Genomic DNA, 17,318 nt, shown 5'->3' with positions numbered 1-17,318 from the left:
ACCTAGAGCACTTTGTGACTGGGGAAATGAAAACGTACTATAAAGTGATGTGTTGACTCCAAAGGTTATCTGTGATGATTATTTTAGAGAAAAATCAAGTACAGAAATAATTTAGTGGTGTCATCTCATCACAGAGTTCATCTAAGCATGATGCAAATGAACATACTCTTGAAACCTAACGTTACTGTGACTATTTTTTTATTTACTTGAAAAGACCAAAAACAAAAACAAAAGGTTCTGAGGTCTTGGCTGCATTATTGATGTCCGATGTCTAATGCTTGGATTCCAGGTTTTTGCAGGTAAAATGGCCAGCAACTGTGAGGCTCTAGGATCGACTGCCATCATGGAATTAGGAAGGTGGAGATGTGAGCGTTATCCTGGACCTCACCTGCACGTGGGCTGGGTCCTGTGTAGACACATAAATGTCCAGTTCTTTGTCCTCTGTCTTTGGAATAACAAGCACTCTTTGCGTTTCCATGTAAAAATGTTCCTGTCCTCCAACATGGACCTCTCCTGTTAAGCATAAGCACAGAACAACTCCTAAGGTGTGTGCTGGTGGGAAGCCACCGTCTTGGAGAATTCAAAAGCCAGTAAGATGTGGACTGACTGACCTGGATTTTTTTTTTTTTTTTTGAGATGGAGTCTCGCTCTGTTGCCCAAGCTGGAGTGCAGTGGTGCGATCTTGGCCCACTGCAACTTCTGCCTCCCAGGCTCAAGCGATTCTCCTGCCTCAGCCTCCCAAGTAGCTGGGATTACAGTGCCTGCCACCACGCCTGGTTAATTTTTGTATTTTTAGTAAAGATGGGGTTTCACCATGTTGGCCAGGTTGGTCTCGCACTCCTGACCTCAGGTGATCCACCTGCCTCGGCCTCCCATAGTGCTGGGATTGCAGTTGTGAGCCACCGTCACCTGCCTGGGTGGCCTGGATTTATCCTGACAAGGACCCAGGCATTTGTCCTGTAGCAATATGTTTCAGAGACTACAGTTCTGGATAACAAATTAAAAGTGCCAAGTTTGTTCCTTACTCTGCCCAAACCAAAATCTTAGAGATTTTCTTTTATGTATTCTATTGCTTCCTACCCCTCAACCCCAAAACCGCGCGTGCATGTGCACACACACACACACACACAATTTGAAAGGAAGAGGCGTAAGAGAAATTTGGCAAAGCACCAAGACTAGAGGCTGGACTTTCTGAGGGGAAATCATACGCTTTTGATGCCTGCTTCAGAATAGAATCAGGCAGAGTCTATTAACTATCCCCGGGAGCTTACCTTCAATAGTTTGGTCGACTTTTTCAAAGGCCTCCTCAACATTTCCTTGTTCAAGTTTTTTTTCAGGGCACAGGAATGAATTGTGTTTTATGGCATCCTACATGGCAGAAAAAAAAAGCACAAAAGCCAGTCCTTCCGACTTTTCCTTCCACTGGTAGTTTTTTCTTAAAAACCAGCATGCTCTGGAAAATCACTGTCTCCCGGGGCAGATGGAAGGTGTCAAACAAGCAAGGGAGTATTAGAGCAGTAGGCTCACTGCAGAGATGAGAAGTCTGGGGAAAGGTCTTCTGGATTTGCAGAGAAAACCAGCAAGAAGGATTAGCGAAACCTTCAGAAGCAAGCTACGTTCAGAACCGAGGGCTGGGGACACTATGATGATCCCGGACGATAAATACTAATTTCTTATGTAAATGTGACTCTTCAGGGAACATGAGGTAAGTCAAATGCATGATAGGTGAGGTTCTGGAATCTGCCTGTTTTTTTTTTTTCTTTTACCTCTTTCTTGAAGAAAAACACTTGTGTTAGATTACTTAGGTAGCTCAGATACAAGAACCTCTCACTCAGGAATCTGAAAAATACTGAGGCTGTCTTGAGGGGGAAGACACAAGTTAGTACACATCTCTGGGGCAGGAAAGCCCAGTATACATTGTATTAGGTTGGTGCAAAAGTAATTGCAGTTTTTGCTATAAAAGTTTGCAATTGCTTTTGCACCAATCTAATAGGAAGTTGGTTCCTTTCTTTGAGTATTTGGCATCATCTCATAAGGGCTTTTCTAGCTCTTTGTTCTATGTGTTTTTTTTTTTTCCCCCTGACAATTACATGAACTGACTTACAAATAAAGACTGATTCTTTAATGACCTACTGACAGCGGATCCTTGTTTAGCCTTTAGAACCTAGGTATTTTTCCATACTTCTGAATGACACCTGTCTCCTGCCTTCCTAGACTGATGGCCTCGGATGCCATAGCCTTCCTTGCTGATGATCCTCCTGGGAGCAGCTAATATTGATGGAGAGCTTGCTTTGTGCTAAGCACTGTGCAATAACAGTGTATGTACATGTATCCTTACATTCATTCTGTTATGATCTCGGTTTCCTAGATGAGGAAACTGGGCTTAGAGAGGTTAAAAGAACTTTCTCAAAGTCATATTGTAAATAAGTGATAAAGGAAGTGTTCAAGCCCAGGCTAAGTTTTTAGAAACATTTTATCTAATGATGAACACTTGATTTTTTCAAAGCAGCAGACAATGAACAATATAGCTGATTTTTTCCATTTTCTGTTATACTAAGATCTCAGAAGCTATCCTGGTACATGTGAAAGTATGTTTATTGCCATACTGTAAATGTGTCATAAGACAGTATAATTTTTTTTTTTTTTTTGAGATGGAGTTTTGCTCTTTCACCCAGGCTGGCATGATCTCGGCTCACAGCAACTCTGCCTCCTGGGCTCAAGCGATTCTCCTGCCTCGGCCTCCCAAGTAGCTGGGATTACAGGCATGCATCACCACACCTGGCTAATTTTTGTATTTTTAGTAGAGACGGGGTTTCACCATGTTGGCCAGGCTGAGCTCGAACTCCTGACCTCAAGTGATCTGCCTGCCTCGGCCTCCCAAGGTGCTGGGATTACAGGCATGAGCCACTGTGCCCAGCCAAGACAGTATAATCTTGTTATAACATAGGCTATATTGGGTGAGTGCTAACCATGTGCCAGGTACTGTTCTAAGTGCTTTACACCCATTAACTCATTTAATTTTATGACAAACTAATGAGATATGTATTATTACTACCTCCATTTTACAGATGAGGAAACCATGGCACAGAGAGGTTAAATAACTTGCTTAAGGTCACATAGCTAGTAAGTGGTACAGCCACTATTCAAATCTGGCAGTTTGGTTCTAGGAACTGTGTTTGTAACCATGACCCTATGTTGCCTCTGATCTATAAAGTCATATAAATAAATGAATAGATGGATGAAGCACTATTGGTATTACATATGACAATTTTATGACTTGTGGAGGATTCTTTTTGCTGACTCTGGACAGTCCTAATCCGAGGGAACTCTAAATCCCTACCCATTCTGGATTCTAGAATAGTTCATGGGTGTGTCCTCTGGGTGCCATTTCCCCCTTGAGGAAAGTGGGGTTAGAAGTGAAATTTTAAAAACCCTTATTAGGATCCTCATTCAACCCAAGGAAGAGGAATGAGCCAAGAAAAATGGCCTGGATTTCTTGCAAACTTGGCAAATGGGAATTTGGAACAAAGTTGATTTGGTTTAGGAAGATCAAGAAACATTTTTTTTAAAAACACTTTAAATATTGAGCAATTTGTACTGTTTAGTTACGTTTTAAAATGTCCCAGTGGTTCACAAAAGCCTCTGGACACATTTGCTGTTCTGTCACAAGCACACAAACAAGTAAGCTTTTCTCAAGTCAATGACTCTGAACCTGTCCCTCACTGAGTCAGAACCTGCAAACCCCAGTCCACACCTGAACTGTCTGTCTTCACTCCATTATCTTCCCTGAAATACCATTTGAATATCATTATCTAGACTCAGAAACCAGAGTGAAGTTTCTGTGGAATTCCACCATGAAAGTTCCACTGCATTTGGGCTCCACCTTCAAAACATTACTGTTCCCAGTACGCATCCTCACCTTCCTCCTCAAGTCATAGAGTCTCCGATCTGTAGTGGTTATCTGGCAACCTGGAACAAAATCCACATTTCCCAGCTCCCCTTACAGTTAAGTGTGGCACGCGACCAGGTTCCAAACAAAGAGATGGAGGAAGGCATGTGCCACGTACATGCCTCCTTTTAAGGACTGGAAGTGTCCTTAAAGGGAGGGGGCACACCCTTCTTCATCACCTGATTCTCTCAGCTGTCTGGAATGTGGATGTAATGGCTAGAGTTTCCGTGGCTATTGTGGACCAAATGTGCCCTCCAGGAAGCAATGCATGATGGAGTGACTAGATATGAGAAGGCTGGATCCTAAACACACAGAACGCCTTATAAGCCCTAGGCTGCCCACTTCTAGACTTTTTGAAAGTGAGAAACTTCTGTTTTTTCCATTCCTTGGAACCAAAGATAATTTCAGCTTGTACAAGTAATGTTTTCCAAAGAAAGTTGATTTTTCCAGAGCAAACCAGTGGCAAGAAAAAAAAAAATTAGATCCTTCATTAAGATTTTTACAAAGGTACTTTTAATTCTACAACCTTAGGGAGAGACTGGCCAGCCCTGTTTACCTTGATGGTGAAGATTACAGGTTCCAGATCTTTATAGGTGATCTCTATCTTTTCAGTTGCTCGTTTTGCCTGTACATCTGTCTCAGCAACCACAGCACAGATGATCTGGCCCACACAGGTTACCTGTGGAAAGTACACACCTGAAGCAGATACAGAATTCTGGGTGGGAATAGGCTTAGCTCAACCTTAGCAGTGACTAGTGTCTTAGATGTCCCCGCTTAGCAATAGTAGCCACATTGGAGTCACATTTGACTACATCTGCTTGGCTAAAAATTAAAAATATATATATTTTTTGAGACAGAGTCTCGTTCTGTTGCCCAGGCTGGAGTGCAGTGGTGCCATCTTGGCTCACTGCAGCCTCTGCCTCTCTCTTCTCTTGCCTCATAGCTGGGATTACAGGTGTGTGCCACCACTCCCGGCTAATTTTTGTGTTTTTAGTAGAGATGGGGTTTCATCATGTTGGCCAGGCTGGTCTCAAAATCCTGGACTCAAGTGATCCATCCTCCTCAGCCTCCCAAAGTGCTGGGATTACAGGTGTGAGCCACCATGCTTGGCTAAAAAATATTTTTAAAGAAAAAATAATTTAAATAATACAGACAGTTCCATTGGCCATGTAACTCAGTGAATGTGAGGCTCAGAGTGGATGTGAGGTTGGCCGTAACTTGAATCTACCATGTCTTCTGTCCAGCTTGGTTGGCACGTGTTGCCTTCATGATATTTTAGAGTTTAAAGGTAAACAAAGTTTTTGTATAATGTGGCTCCTGTTGTGGACTGACTTGTGTCCCTAAAAATTCATATGGACTCAAGAGCATGCAGTGGCAGAGCTAGGACTTGTTGCTTTTCTGTAATACATTTCCTTTTACTATGTTATTTCCAGACTAGTAGGGCTGAATAAAGGCAGGCTACAGAGGCGCCAGAAGGCTCAGCGCTTCCACCTCCCGAAGGCAGGAAGAGCTGGGAGCTGGACAGCTGGCAGGAGGGGTACCTTGGTGACTGTCTACACAGAATCATCTAGGAGAGCATGTCCTGGACGTACCTCCTCTACAGCCAGCAGTTTGTCACCTTCAGCGCCATTGGTGCCTGGAATATCTTCAGCTGTTATCACATCAACCACTTCCGGTAGTTCAAGGGCCTTGGACACATCAATTGATCTAAACAAAGAGATATTTAAGAAGTAGACATCACTCTGGGCAGGGTGGCAGATGCCTGTAATCCTAGCACTTTGGGTGACCAAGCAGGGAGAGATTGCTTGATGCCAGGAATTTGAGACCAGCCTGGGCAACACAGCAAGACTCTGTCTCAACAAAAAATTGTTTAAAAATTAGCCAGGTGTGGTGGTGGCACATGCCAGTAGTCCCAGCTACTCAGGAGGCTGAGGTGGGAGGGTGGCTTGAGCCCAGGAGTTCAAGGCTGCAGTGAGCTATGATGGTGCCTCTGCCCTCCAATCTGGATGACAGAGCCAGACTCTCTCTAAATTAAAAAAAGAGGAAGTAGAAATCAGCAAGCTTTGAGGGCCCCAAATGTGAGGGAGGGATAGAGCATGGTTGAAAATCGGAATATATGACAACAAATCCATCTTAGTTCCTGACCAATCAGAACAGACCTGCCAAGGAGTAGGGTCCAAGAGACTCCCACTGGGCCAGGAGATAACACTTTAGCTACTGGGAGACTGGAGGTGGAGAAGGGATAGTGTGGCTATGGCAAGGGGCGTTCTTGAAGGTTGGGACAGGGGCCATTCATTCTTGGGCATGAAGTGGGTGTTTCACTACCACCTCAATACCAGCTCTCTATCAGGTTTATGCCTTTGAATCATGTCTGAGGCTGTGCAGGGAGCTGAGGTTTTGTGAGATTAGGAGGGAAACAAAGGGCTTGTCACTGTGATTTTTTTTTTTTTTTTTTGAGACAGAGTCTCACTTTGTCACCCAGGCTGGAGCACAGTAGTTTGATCTTGGCTCACTGCAACCTCTGCCTCCCGAGCTCAAGTGATTCTTCTGTCTCAGCCTCTTAAGTAGCTGGGATTGCAGGTACGTGCCACCATGCCCAACTAATTTTTGGGTTTTTAGTAGAGACAGGGTTTTACCATGTTGGCCAGGCTAGTCTTGAACTCCTGACCTCGGGTGATCTACCTGCCTTGGCCTCTCAAAGTATTGGGATTACAGGCGTGAGCCACTGAGCCCGGCCAGTGATTTTTATTCTCTCTCTAGGGTGCTCATTTCTAGATGTTCTCCCTTCCTCCTGGAGCTGGCAACCTTTTCTTTATTCTTTCCATTTTAGGTTCTTTAGGTTCAGGAAATGGCAGGAGCATGGGCACATTCCTCTGAGGGGATCCCAGGTGTGCTTTTAAAAGACTCTTGAAAGCTCTTCGTTTACTTACATGATTTTTGCATGAGCCCTGCTACTGGTCACCAAAGCCATGAAAAGTTCTTTATCTACCACGGGAATGTCATCACAAAACATGGCTTCCCCAGTGGCATGTTTAAGAGCTGACAGGTGCATGATGGGGCGTCCAACTGGGTCTTGGAGAGGCTGGTGAGGATCCACATTCTACAGAGGAAGACAAGAGTTGCCTCAGAAGCCTTTACTTGTCAGAAGTGGCCTGGCCTATCACCAACACTCCTGAGCTAGGATTGAGAAATTGGATGGTGACCCTGGGGTGACAAACACTGGAGTGGGCCAGATGATGAGTGTGACACATCAGTGATGCCACTAGAACAGTGAATTGTCATTTCAGTTATGTGGCAATAAATGGCAAAGTAGGTGAAGGGGCACCCCAGCTTCTCCTTCTGGCATCTTCTTTTCCCTGGTGGTGCTCTCGGGGATCTCGCTGTCCTGCCTCCTCACCTTTCCAGTGATCAATCTGTCCAGCGGTACTGTCTTCACGATGATGGGGCCTAAAGTGATACAGTTGCCAGGGTGGGACGCTACAATCCAAGTCAGAAGCCCAAGTATGGACTTAACTGGGGCCTCTGGCACAGGGTTTGGGGGATGGTAACGGAGTCCCCCCAGATCCCGAATAAGGTGTCCTGGCTGCCCTTTGGAGTGGCATAAAAACATCACTAGGCTGTAGGGAGGTGTAGATAGTGTTTATTCTGGAGCTCCTCTCAGGGAAGCTCTGTGTGTGTGTGTGTGTGTGTGTGTGTGTGTGTGCGCGCGCGCGCGCGTGCGCGCATGTGTGTGGAGGTGGGGTGGGAGAGGGGTTGTGCTATAGCAAGAATCCATAATGTCTAAACTGTCCTGCCGGAAGGGTGAGTTCAGTTACTTGCAGGGCTCTTGTTTGTTGACTGGAGATTAAACATTTGCAATCAGAGCTAGGGGCTGAACCTTCCGGCTCGGCTGCTCTTCTGAGAAAATATCAAACAAATGCCCAAAGAATATCACTTTGAAGAGACTATAATGATTAGACTGTAGATTAGCTGGATGGTTCAGCCTTGAGTTCATCTAGCAGCAGCTTGGGCCTGACCTCAGGATTCCAGCGTCTCCCTGACGCAGACTAAGCAAAGAGCCATTGCGCGGGCAACGACTAGAACGTCAGACCTGAAACCAGAGCTCTGAAAGGCTTGCTCGCTCAGCATGGCTCTAGTTTGCAGGTTTCAGTTAAATCAAACTCACTGACCTGGTACGTTTGGACTCCCTGGGGTATTGTGACTGGGAAATCTTCGAGAGCACTTAGGAATTGGTCTGAAACTTCAGAACGATGACGGCTGTCCTGAAAGATGGTTCAAAACAATAAAGATAAGCTGGTTAGCTACGGTTAGACTGGGCTTTGGTTTACGTGAAATTGACTTGGCTAATGTATCCAGCATAGCATGCATAACCAGGATCCATACTACCTGCCCCGGCTTCATGTTCTATGAATGTTTCTTGTTTCCCTCCTCCCTCCAGATAATGAGGACCCTGAATGACTGCTTGGAATCTGATCCTCAAGCCACCCTGAGGAGGGAGAGGCCTGCCAGAGAGCGGGGGCAGAGGCAGGAGGAGAAGCAAGGAAAATGGCTAGATAAGCCATCCCAGAATAAGCAGGCATCCATTGCACACAAAAGGACTCAAAGCCGGATTGCTTTTCTCAGGAACTCAACTCTCCCAGGAGAGCGGTAGCGGTGAGGACGCTGCTCTGGGTGTCACTGAAATTTGTCAGGTGTCTTGGTTCAGAAATTAGATGGCAGCAAGGATTATCCTGGTGAGTGTGGTTGATGAGGGTCTTCATCTGAGTCCGTGAAAATCAGATACCTTAGAACACTAGGCTATTGGGGTGAGCTGTGGTTGGGGAACAGGGAGTACAAGGGAGGGTGAGAGTTGTAATCATGGTCAGGGGAGGGGTGGAGAGAGAGAGAAGGAGAGAGAGAAAGAAAGAGAGAGAGAGATAATATGTTTTGCTTTGCCTAGCCTATTCCAAAAGTTTACAATCAGAAAAATCTGGAAAGCTATTTAAACATTAGCATACGCATCAGGTTTTGGTCTGTTTTTTTTTTTTTTTTTTTTTTTTTTTTTTTTTTTTTTACAGGCTCTTGCTCTGTTGCCGAGGCTAGAGTGCAGTGGTACAAACACGGCTCACTGTAGGCTTGACCTCCCAGGCTCAAGAGTTCCTTCCAACTCAGCCTCCAAGTAGCTGAGTCTACAGATATGTGCCACCATGGCCAGCTAATTTTTCCATTTCTTGTAAAGATGGGGTTTCCCCAGGTTGCCCAGACGGGTCTCTAACTACTGTGCCCAAGCCTGCCTTGGCCTCCCAAAGTGCTGGGATTACAGGTGTGAGCCACCATGCCTGGGCAGTTTTGGTTGTTTTGAAAAATAAAATTTTATTTTATGTTTTAGGTTGATAATAAAATTATAGAAGAGGCAAAATGAATCTCTAGTGCCAGCAAAGTGATTAGTGGTTGCCTGGGTCAGGGGCAAGATGGTGACACAAGGGGACATAGGATACTTTTTGGGCTATTGGAAAATTTGAAGTGGTAGCTACGGAGATATAAACGTTTGTCAACATGCGCTGAATTTAAATAGGTGCATTTTATGATGTGTAAATTACACGTCAATGAAGTTGATTTTAAAAGAAAAAAGCTGCACACTGGCAGCAGGGACATCACAGTGTTTCAGTGTTCAGGGCACGCAGTCAACATTTGCGGACTGCAGAGAGTCTGGCATCATGAGCCTCATGTAGCCCCTCAGGGCTGGATCCCAGGAGGAGGGCCGGCTGGGAGCTGACAAGGCCTGACTCAGTGCAGGTGACAGGTAACGGCACAGGCTGTGCACAAGACAGTTTGCCAAAGTGACAGGAAAGCTGTGAGCTTATGGGTGCAAGGAACACATAAGAGCCAGATGCTATGGGTCAAACTGTGTCTGTTCTAAATATCTGTGTTGAATTCCCAGCACTCCAGTCCCAGTTCTTCAGAATGTGGCCTTATCCAAATAAGGCAAGGCCTTTAATGCAAAGGTAATCAAGTTAAAATGAGGTACTTAAGATGGGCCCTAATCCCATATGACTGATGTCCTTGTGAGAAGGGGAAATTTGGACACAGAGGTACCCACAGGAGAACTTCATGTGAAGACAGAGATCAGGGTAATGCTTCTAGAAGCCAAGGAGTGCCCAACATTGCCAGCAAACCAGGAGGAGCTAGAGGAGAGGCAGGGGCAGAGTCCCCTGCACAGCCCTCAGAGGGAGCCAGGCCTGCTGACGCCTTGGTTGAGGACTTCCAGCCTCCAGAACTGTGAGGGAACATGTTTCTGTTGCTCACGCCAGGCAGGCTGTGCTACTTTGTTTCAGCAGCCCCAGCCAGCGAATACACCAGAGCACCCACAGCCACAGAGAACAGCTTCACCAGCTTCTTCAGTTCCTGCAGAACCTCTAGGTAGAATTTGAAGAGGAAGCTGACGACTAGGGTCCTCTTGAATTCCACCCGGCCACCCGGGGCTGAGCCTGGGAGCGAGACTTCATCCAGAAGCAGCCTGCAAGCCTCATCCAGCATCAACTCATTCCAGCGCCTGGGAGGGTCGGAGGCAGGAGGGAATTGGTTAGAGGGCAGTTTCTAGCATGGCGTGATGTGGGATAGTGACCTTTTAGAGACCCCAGAGTTACCTCTGGAAACTCAGAAATCACCTAATCAAGCTGCTTAGGGAAACCAAGGCCTGGGGAGGCTACATCGAGTGGCCCAAGGGTCATGGCAGGGTGAGAATGGGACCTCTTCCATTGCAACTTGAACACGAGCACGTTCCAGAGCCAGACATGCTAGAACCAAGTATTAAATAAGCAGAGCAGGCTGGGCATGAAGGCTCATGCCTGGAATCCCAGCACTTTGGGAGGCCGAGGCGGCTGGATTGTTTGAGCCCAGTAGTTTGGGACCAGACTGGGCAACATGGTGAAACCCCATCTCTACTAAAAACACAAAAATTAGCTGGGTGTGGTGGTGCACACCTGTAATTCCAGCTACTCGGGAGGCTGAGCATGAAAATCACTTGAATCCAGGAGGCGGAGGTTGCAGTGAAGCTGAGATTGCACGACTGCACTCTAGCCTGGGTGCCAGAGTGAGACTTCATCTCAAAAACAACAACAAAACAGACCACTAGGGCCAATTCCATTGTGAACTGAACAGGACTCAGACTTGGAGACTGACTTCACTGAGGAAGAAAGTGCGTGTAATGGTGGGAGCCTTAGGTGCTGCTTGGATGCTGCCCAGTGTGGGTTTGCTAGACTTTTTTTTTTGAAACACAGTCTTGCTCTGTCACCTAGGTTGGAGTGTAGTGGCATGATTGCTACTCACTGCAGCCTCAACCTCCAGGGCTCAAGTGATCCTCTTGTCTCAGCCTTCTGAGGAGTTGGGACTACAGGTGCATGCCACCATGCCCAGCTAATTAAAAAAAAAATACATATATATAGTAGAGATGGGATCTCGTTTTCTTGCCCTGGCTAGTTTTGAACTCCTAAGCTCAAGCAATCCTCCTGCCTTGCCCTCCCACATTGCTGGGATTATAGGCATGATCCATGGCACCAGGACGGCTAGGCTGTTGATCTGTATGAGAATGAGCGCAGATGGGAAAAAATTACCTGCTGGCTGAATTCAGGCCAGGTCATTTTTGTTGTATACCTCATCCAAAGAGTGGCATCCAATTAATCAAAGTCAAATAAGGTTTAATTCATTCAGTAAAATGACAGAAAGAACAAGCAGTGATTTTCATGGAAGAGTTTCCATCTTCCCAGGGCTGTACTGATGCTTGCCAGAGACAGATCTCTACTTGTTTTATTTAACAGCAAGCTTCCCCCTCAGGGTGCGGGCTCTTGGCTTACCTCCCAAGGAGCTGCTGGCAGGATCTGTGTGCACTGATGGTGGCAGCCCCCACCCCTCCATAGGCGATGCTCAGGTCCTCAATGCTGTCTGTGCCTTCTTTGAGAAGGACTCGCATGCCGGCATTCACGTGGGGCAAGGCGTTCTGCTGGCACTGAGCCTGTCGGAAGGCGGACACAAATTCCCACTGTGGAGACAAAAACCATTTGGGGTTATCTGATATGTGAAAACTAAGAACGTGGTTTATGCGTCTTGTTGCCACTAATTAATCACTTAGACACAATCTAACAAGACACCAAAGACAGTTGGCACAATTAGAGGACACCTTGGCTGCCTTCTCGTTCAAAGTTAGAACAGCGTTCTCCCCAAGTCCCATTCTCAAGGCCTTGGACACCCTCAAGGAACAGGGATCACCGCGCACTCTCCCTCAGAGGCCAGGATGCCTCTGCACGGGATGCTGTGGGAACTTACTCCTGGACACCCATCCATGTGCTGGCATTGTGAGGGGCCATTCCCTCCAGTTTTCAGATGCCTTTTCCCCATGAGGGTGGAGGAGCCCTCCGAATGCAGGGGCTTTTAAAGGTGATTTGCTAAAAGTACAAAGGAGACCCACCACATTGCTTGGCTTGTAGAAATGTTCACTTTTCCACTTGGAAAGCACAAAAGGGAGCCGAGCAAAGCTTTCCAACAGTGGCTAGGGAATCTTGTGTCAGGAGGAAGAGTCAAGAGGTGATGGCTGCCCCAGCTGACCCCTTGGCGCCATGACCTTTGGTGAGCTGAGGTGGGGTCCACGAAGATGGCCTGTGCCCCTTTGTGCATTTCCATCTGTGCTGCCACCAAGGGTGCACATGTTTGAGTGGGCTTATTTTTCCGTCTGCTGCCTTTTCATGAATTTAAATGGGAACACGTTTTGAAGTTTCCATTCCAAAGGAAAAACTAATGCAGATCACACATGGCTGAAAGCATAACTTATGACTCCCTCCATAACCAGGCTGCCCCCCAGCTTTTGGAGCTACTAATTAATCACACAGACACAATCTAACAAGACACCTGGCACAGTCAGAGCTGTGCTGGTTGGAATGTAGGCATGGTTGTGCCTACACAACCCCTGCCTTTGGAGGCAGGGGTGCCCCAAAGGAGCCCCCCACTGTTGATCTCTGCCTGGTCGCTCCCTGCTGCTGGGCCGGCGAGCTGATCTATTGCCCTGGCTGGAGCTGGGCTGTGCTCTAGGTAGAGATGGCTCTGGCTGAGCTGGGAAAACAGAGACCTTCAGCCAATGGTAACGACCAATGCTCCTGTAGAAGAACACTACTGCTACTGTAGCAGAAGGCCCCAGATGGGGAGTGGGCCATCCTCATCATCCTGGTGCCCCAGAGTCTTGGCTGCTCCTCTCCGGGACTTCGGGGGCTGAGCTAGGGTGTGTGTGGGTGTGTGTTGCATTGCCTCTCTCTGGGAAGACTATCCTCTTGGTTTCAGGTACAGCTTTGGCAGAGGCACAGGGAGCAGGCAGTGAGGACAGAAGGTCAACTCCATAGCTGGCTGGGTGGCCACATCAGCCGCAGGGATTCTGAGTTAGCAAACATCTAGAGGCCCTCCTGCGCCCATGAACTATTGGCTAGAGTGGGGTGTGGGACAGCGAGCCCTAGCCCCCATCTCGCTGTGGGTCAGTTAGAGACGCTCCATTCCACAGCCCGAGAGCTTGAACTCGTGGCCATGAGGGGCGTGGTGGTGTGACCACAGGCCCTCAGCAGGCTCCGCCCTGCAGCTACAGCAACAGCCCCACATCCACACCCGGAGCTGCCTGCTCTTGGCTGTCGGAGGGCCTTGGTGCTGGCCCAATCCGCAGTTGGACAGGAAACAGGTTTGCAGGGCAGAGTTATTTTCTTTCCATCTGTTTTTAGATTTCTAAAGATGACTGGACTCAGTTATGAAAAAGGAAAAACCACCCTCAAAAGCAACCAGCGGAATTCTGACCTTTTGAGAGTGCGGGATATGCACAGATTCCAAAATTTCCTCCGGCTTAAGGTCTGCACTTGCCAACCCAGCAAGAAAATATTCATTTAGAGGAATCTGCCGCGTACCTTCTGTGGAAGAGAATGATGTTTCTGCACAGTCACAACAAGGAGAGCAAGATTATTCTATTCTTTTAAATGTCAGCAGTGGAGAAGGAAAGGCCAGCTTCCTCTACAGAGAGCAAGGCTGAGGTCTGAGTCCACGGCAAAGTCACAGGGTCCCATCATGGGGTCCCAGTGGTGGCACCGTCGTGACATTACTATTCTCTCATCAGCATATGTGCTATGTGAACTGGGGTCTCTTCTGCCTGGAAGGCTCACTGGGCCTGTGGTTAACTACACAGAACCTGTTCAGAGCTTATGGTCACTTACGAACCCTTGTTAAGGCAACATCTTGAAGCCAACACACAGTTTGTTTTCACTTTTAACTATTCAATTCAGTTCAAGCCGCTGACTTTGCCTTTTGTTCTTCCTGCTGTTGTCAGCTCTTGAGACAGACACGTACACATTTAAAAATGAAGTGAAAAGTTCTGAAACCTCCTTCTAGCCCAGTTACCCCCTCTTGGTGACCACAGCTGTGCCCTCTGGCCCACAGGAGTGCAGTGAGGAGGTCAAACCATGGCCTGGGGACTGTGACATGCGTTTGATCCCTGGCACAGTGAGCACTGTGCTGGCTGGAATGGAGGTATGCTCGTTAGGAGGCAGGGTGCCCCAAAGGAGGCTCCCGCGGTTGATCTCTGCCTGGCCCCTCCCTGCTGCTGGGCCAGTGAGCTGATCTACCGCCTTCGCTGGAGCTGGGGCTGTGCTCCGGGTGGAGATGACTCTAGCTGAGCTGGGAAAGCAGACCTTCAGCCAATGGTAACGACCAACACCTCAGCACAGCCTGGCATGTAGTTGCATCCAGTCAACTGGGTATTAGTATCTGGCGGGGGAGAGGGGGGCAGCTGGGGGCAGTGTGAGTGTGCTGGGCGCTTGGGGAGATGAAAGGGAGGTTTAGTCGGCAGCCACCCCAAGGGAACATTCCTCTCAGCTAGCAATTAAAATCCATCACTGCCTACCCCTTCCCAGGGGCCCACCATGACCTGTGTGGATGTCCACTGTGTGTCCTCACCAGCCTTGTAGCTTCTTACACAGCAACTGCGGGGCGGGGAGACAACTTTGAGGGCACTGTGTGGGGGCCTCGGACTGTGTGTGGGCGGAGGGAGCCCATGATGAGGACGGGGTAGCAGGGAGCAGTCCCTTGGCCCATAGGGAGGATGCACACTGCAACCTCACCCTCAGCTTAGCCTCTGCACGTCACCTCTGGTGTTTGCTGATCAAGCAAGGTACATGGGTGAACATGTGAGCTACCTGAGTGTGTGGTCCCAGGTTGTGTGTGTGTGGTGTCAGAAGGAAACACCAGCTGCCTTTTGGATCAGTGCACCTTCCCTCATGAGTTGGGCACCCCATGGTGAATTGAGAACCAGAGACTCGGGCTCTGACTTAAAGCAATTCCTTAAAAGAATAAATAAAAAAGACAAAAGATATCCGGGTGCTGTTCAGAGCGTTCGGAGGCAGCTTACCTGCTGAAATCAGATTGAGGGTAGCATTGCTCACAGCAAGAACTGGATTCAGGTCCGAACAGCAATGCCGGCTTATCACATGGCCCCCTAAGGACTAAGGAGAGAGTTACAGCTCAGCCATTCTATCTCTCAGCTTCTCTACCCGGAAGGCACCTGCCAATGGTCTTCTTAGTGGCTATGAAAGGGTCAAGAGGAATCTGTCAGTTCAATCTTTCTCTCTTTTGCAGAGGGCGTGGGTTCAGCTTGTCAGGGAGGGCCCCTCCCACTGGCTTCTTTGGATGGGAAGAGGACTCAAGGGTGCCTAGCACTTACCTAACACCAGTGTGTTCCACGCGCTGTCTAACCCCTGACACACAGCCCAGTGAGGTGGGTGTCGTTATCTCTATTTTACAGATGAAGACACTGAAGCACAGACAAATTATGAAACTTGACCAATGTGCCCAGCTAGGAAGGAGCAGGCCTGGGATTCAGATTCAAGCAGGGAGGCTCAGTGGCCTATTCTGAGCCACCCCACTCAGCCCTGGCCACAGTGAAGATGGCCACGGTGTTGGCCACAGAGGTGCCATCTTGCCTTGGTGCACAGCCTCATCTCTCGTGGGCTTCTGAAATGGCCAGACTTCACATGGGCTGTGTCAGTGTTCTGAGGCATCCACACAGTTGGACAGAGAATTGCCCTTTCACTCTTTTTTGGGAGCCCTCACTCAGATCTGATGGAGCCTGTAGCATTTCAGAACTTGGGAGGGAAATGACTGGCCATTGAACTCAAGATTCTCCTCCCAGCATAGAGAAGGAATCTATGGTGACCTCCCGGTTGCAGTGGTCTGGGCTGGAACACAGGTGAGGACAGGAAATCCCCATTCCTTTATGAGCAGCTCCATTTTACTTTTTTTTTTCCTCCTGAGCTGAAATCTGGCTCCCTGGACCCTCATCTGTCGGTTTATTCTACTCTCTGCTCATATTAATAACACATCGGACCTCAGGAGTCTAGACATAGTCCAAGGCAGCTCTCATGTTCCCTTTGCCTGTTCTCCCACTCCTAGTCCTCTTTTTAGGGTGGTTTCCAACCCCTCATTCTCCCGCCACCTTCTCCTCACCAGTGTACCTCATCAGAGTTCCTGACTTGGGAGAGAACATTTTGGAATCACTTGAGAGCTGTTTTAAAGGAATCATGCCCTCCCTGATTTTCCATATCCCAAAGATTTCTGCTATACAATTGAGGGTATGCAGGGGAAGGAGCATATGTGTTTCGAAAACCTAACTGTGTCTCTTTTCCTTTCTTTTGAGGTCAAAATCAACCAGATCTTCAAGTATGCCTCCCAGATCTGACTATCTTTCTCCAGCTGTGGTTTGAACAGTCCAGAGTAGAGAAGGCTACCCTCCTTGTTTTAGATACTCTACTTTTGTTAATGCAGCCTAAGACGAAACTAAGTTCATGGACAAGCTTATCATGAAACTAGCAAAACCGTAACATCCTTTTCTCACCTGTGATTAGTGGATGCTTAGCCACTCTTTTGAGCTTGACTTATAGTTCTTCTTCTTCTTCTTTTTTTTTTTTTTTTAGATAAAGTCTTGCTCTGTTGCCCAGATTGGAGTGCAGTGCCATGATCTCCGCTCACTGCAACCTCTACCTCCTGGGTTCAAGCAATCCTCCCACCTCAGCATCTTGAGTAGCAGGAATTACATTCGTGCACCACCATGCCCAGCTATTTTTTGTATTTTTAGTAGAGACAGGTTTCACCATGTTGGCCAGGCTGGTCTCAAACTCCTGACTTCAAGAGATCCACCTGCCTTGGTCTCCCAAAGTGCTGGGATTAGAGGCGTGAGCAACTGCTCCCGGCCTATAGCTTTTTCTTAAATATATTTATTAAATATGTTTATTAATTTTAAACATTTACTGCGCCTGTTGCTTCAATCTGCTGAGACCTTTTTGCATACTGATTCTGCCAATGCATATCCCAACATTTC

General features: G+C 47.6%; 1 protein-coding gene and 1 long non-coding RNA gene across 7 annotated transcripts in view; one reads left to right on the top strand and one right to left on the bottom strand.

The window, feature by feature from the left end:
- AOX2 (aldehyde oxidase 2) overlaps positions 1–17,318 on the bottom strand; it is a 78,404-nt gene that overhangs the window by 39,550 nt on the left and 21,536 nt on the right. For all 6 annotated transcript variants that reach the window (NM_001281315.1, XM_028830470.2, XM_077956368.1 and 3 more), the window contains 10 exon segments: positions 389–513; positions 1,272–1,368; positions 4,506–4,628; positions 5,542–5,656; positions 6,880–7,049; positions 8,119–8,211; positions 10,298–10,481; positions 11,782–11,966; positions 13,754–13,863; positions 15,354–15,447. In NM_001281315.1, coding sequence (NP_001268244.1) covers positions 389–513; positions 1,272–1,368; positions 4,506–4,628; positions 5,542–5,656; positions 6,880–7,049; positions 8,119–8,211; positions 10,298–10,481; positions 11,782–11,966; positions 13,754–13,863; positions 15,354–15,447 — 1,296 coding nt within the window.
- Positions 1,266–17,245, top strand: LOC144333451 (uncharacterized). Its single transcript, XR_013402106.1, has 3 exons — positions 1,266–1,705; positions 8,388–14,649; positions 15,581–17,245. It is a non-coding gene; the product is annotated as an uncharacterized LOC144333451 (long non-coding RNA).

Source organism: Macaca mulatta, chromosome 12 (assembly GCF_049350105.2).
Source record: "Macaca mulatta isolate MMU2019108-1 chromosome 12, T2T-MMU8v2.0, whole genome shotgun sequence".
Classification (NCBI taxonomy): domain Eukaryota; kingdom Metazoa; phylum Chordata; class Mammalia; order Primates; family Cercopithecidae; genus Macaca; species Macaca mulatta.
Note: the sequence above shows the minus strand (reverse complement) of the source record. Positions and strands in the feature narration are given on the sequence as shown.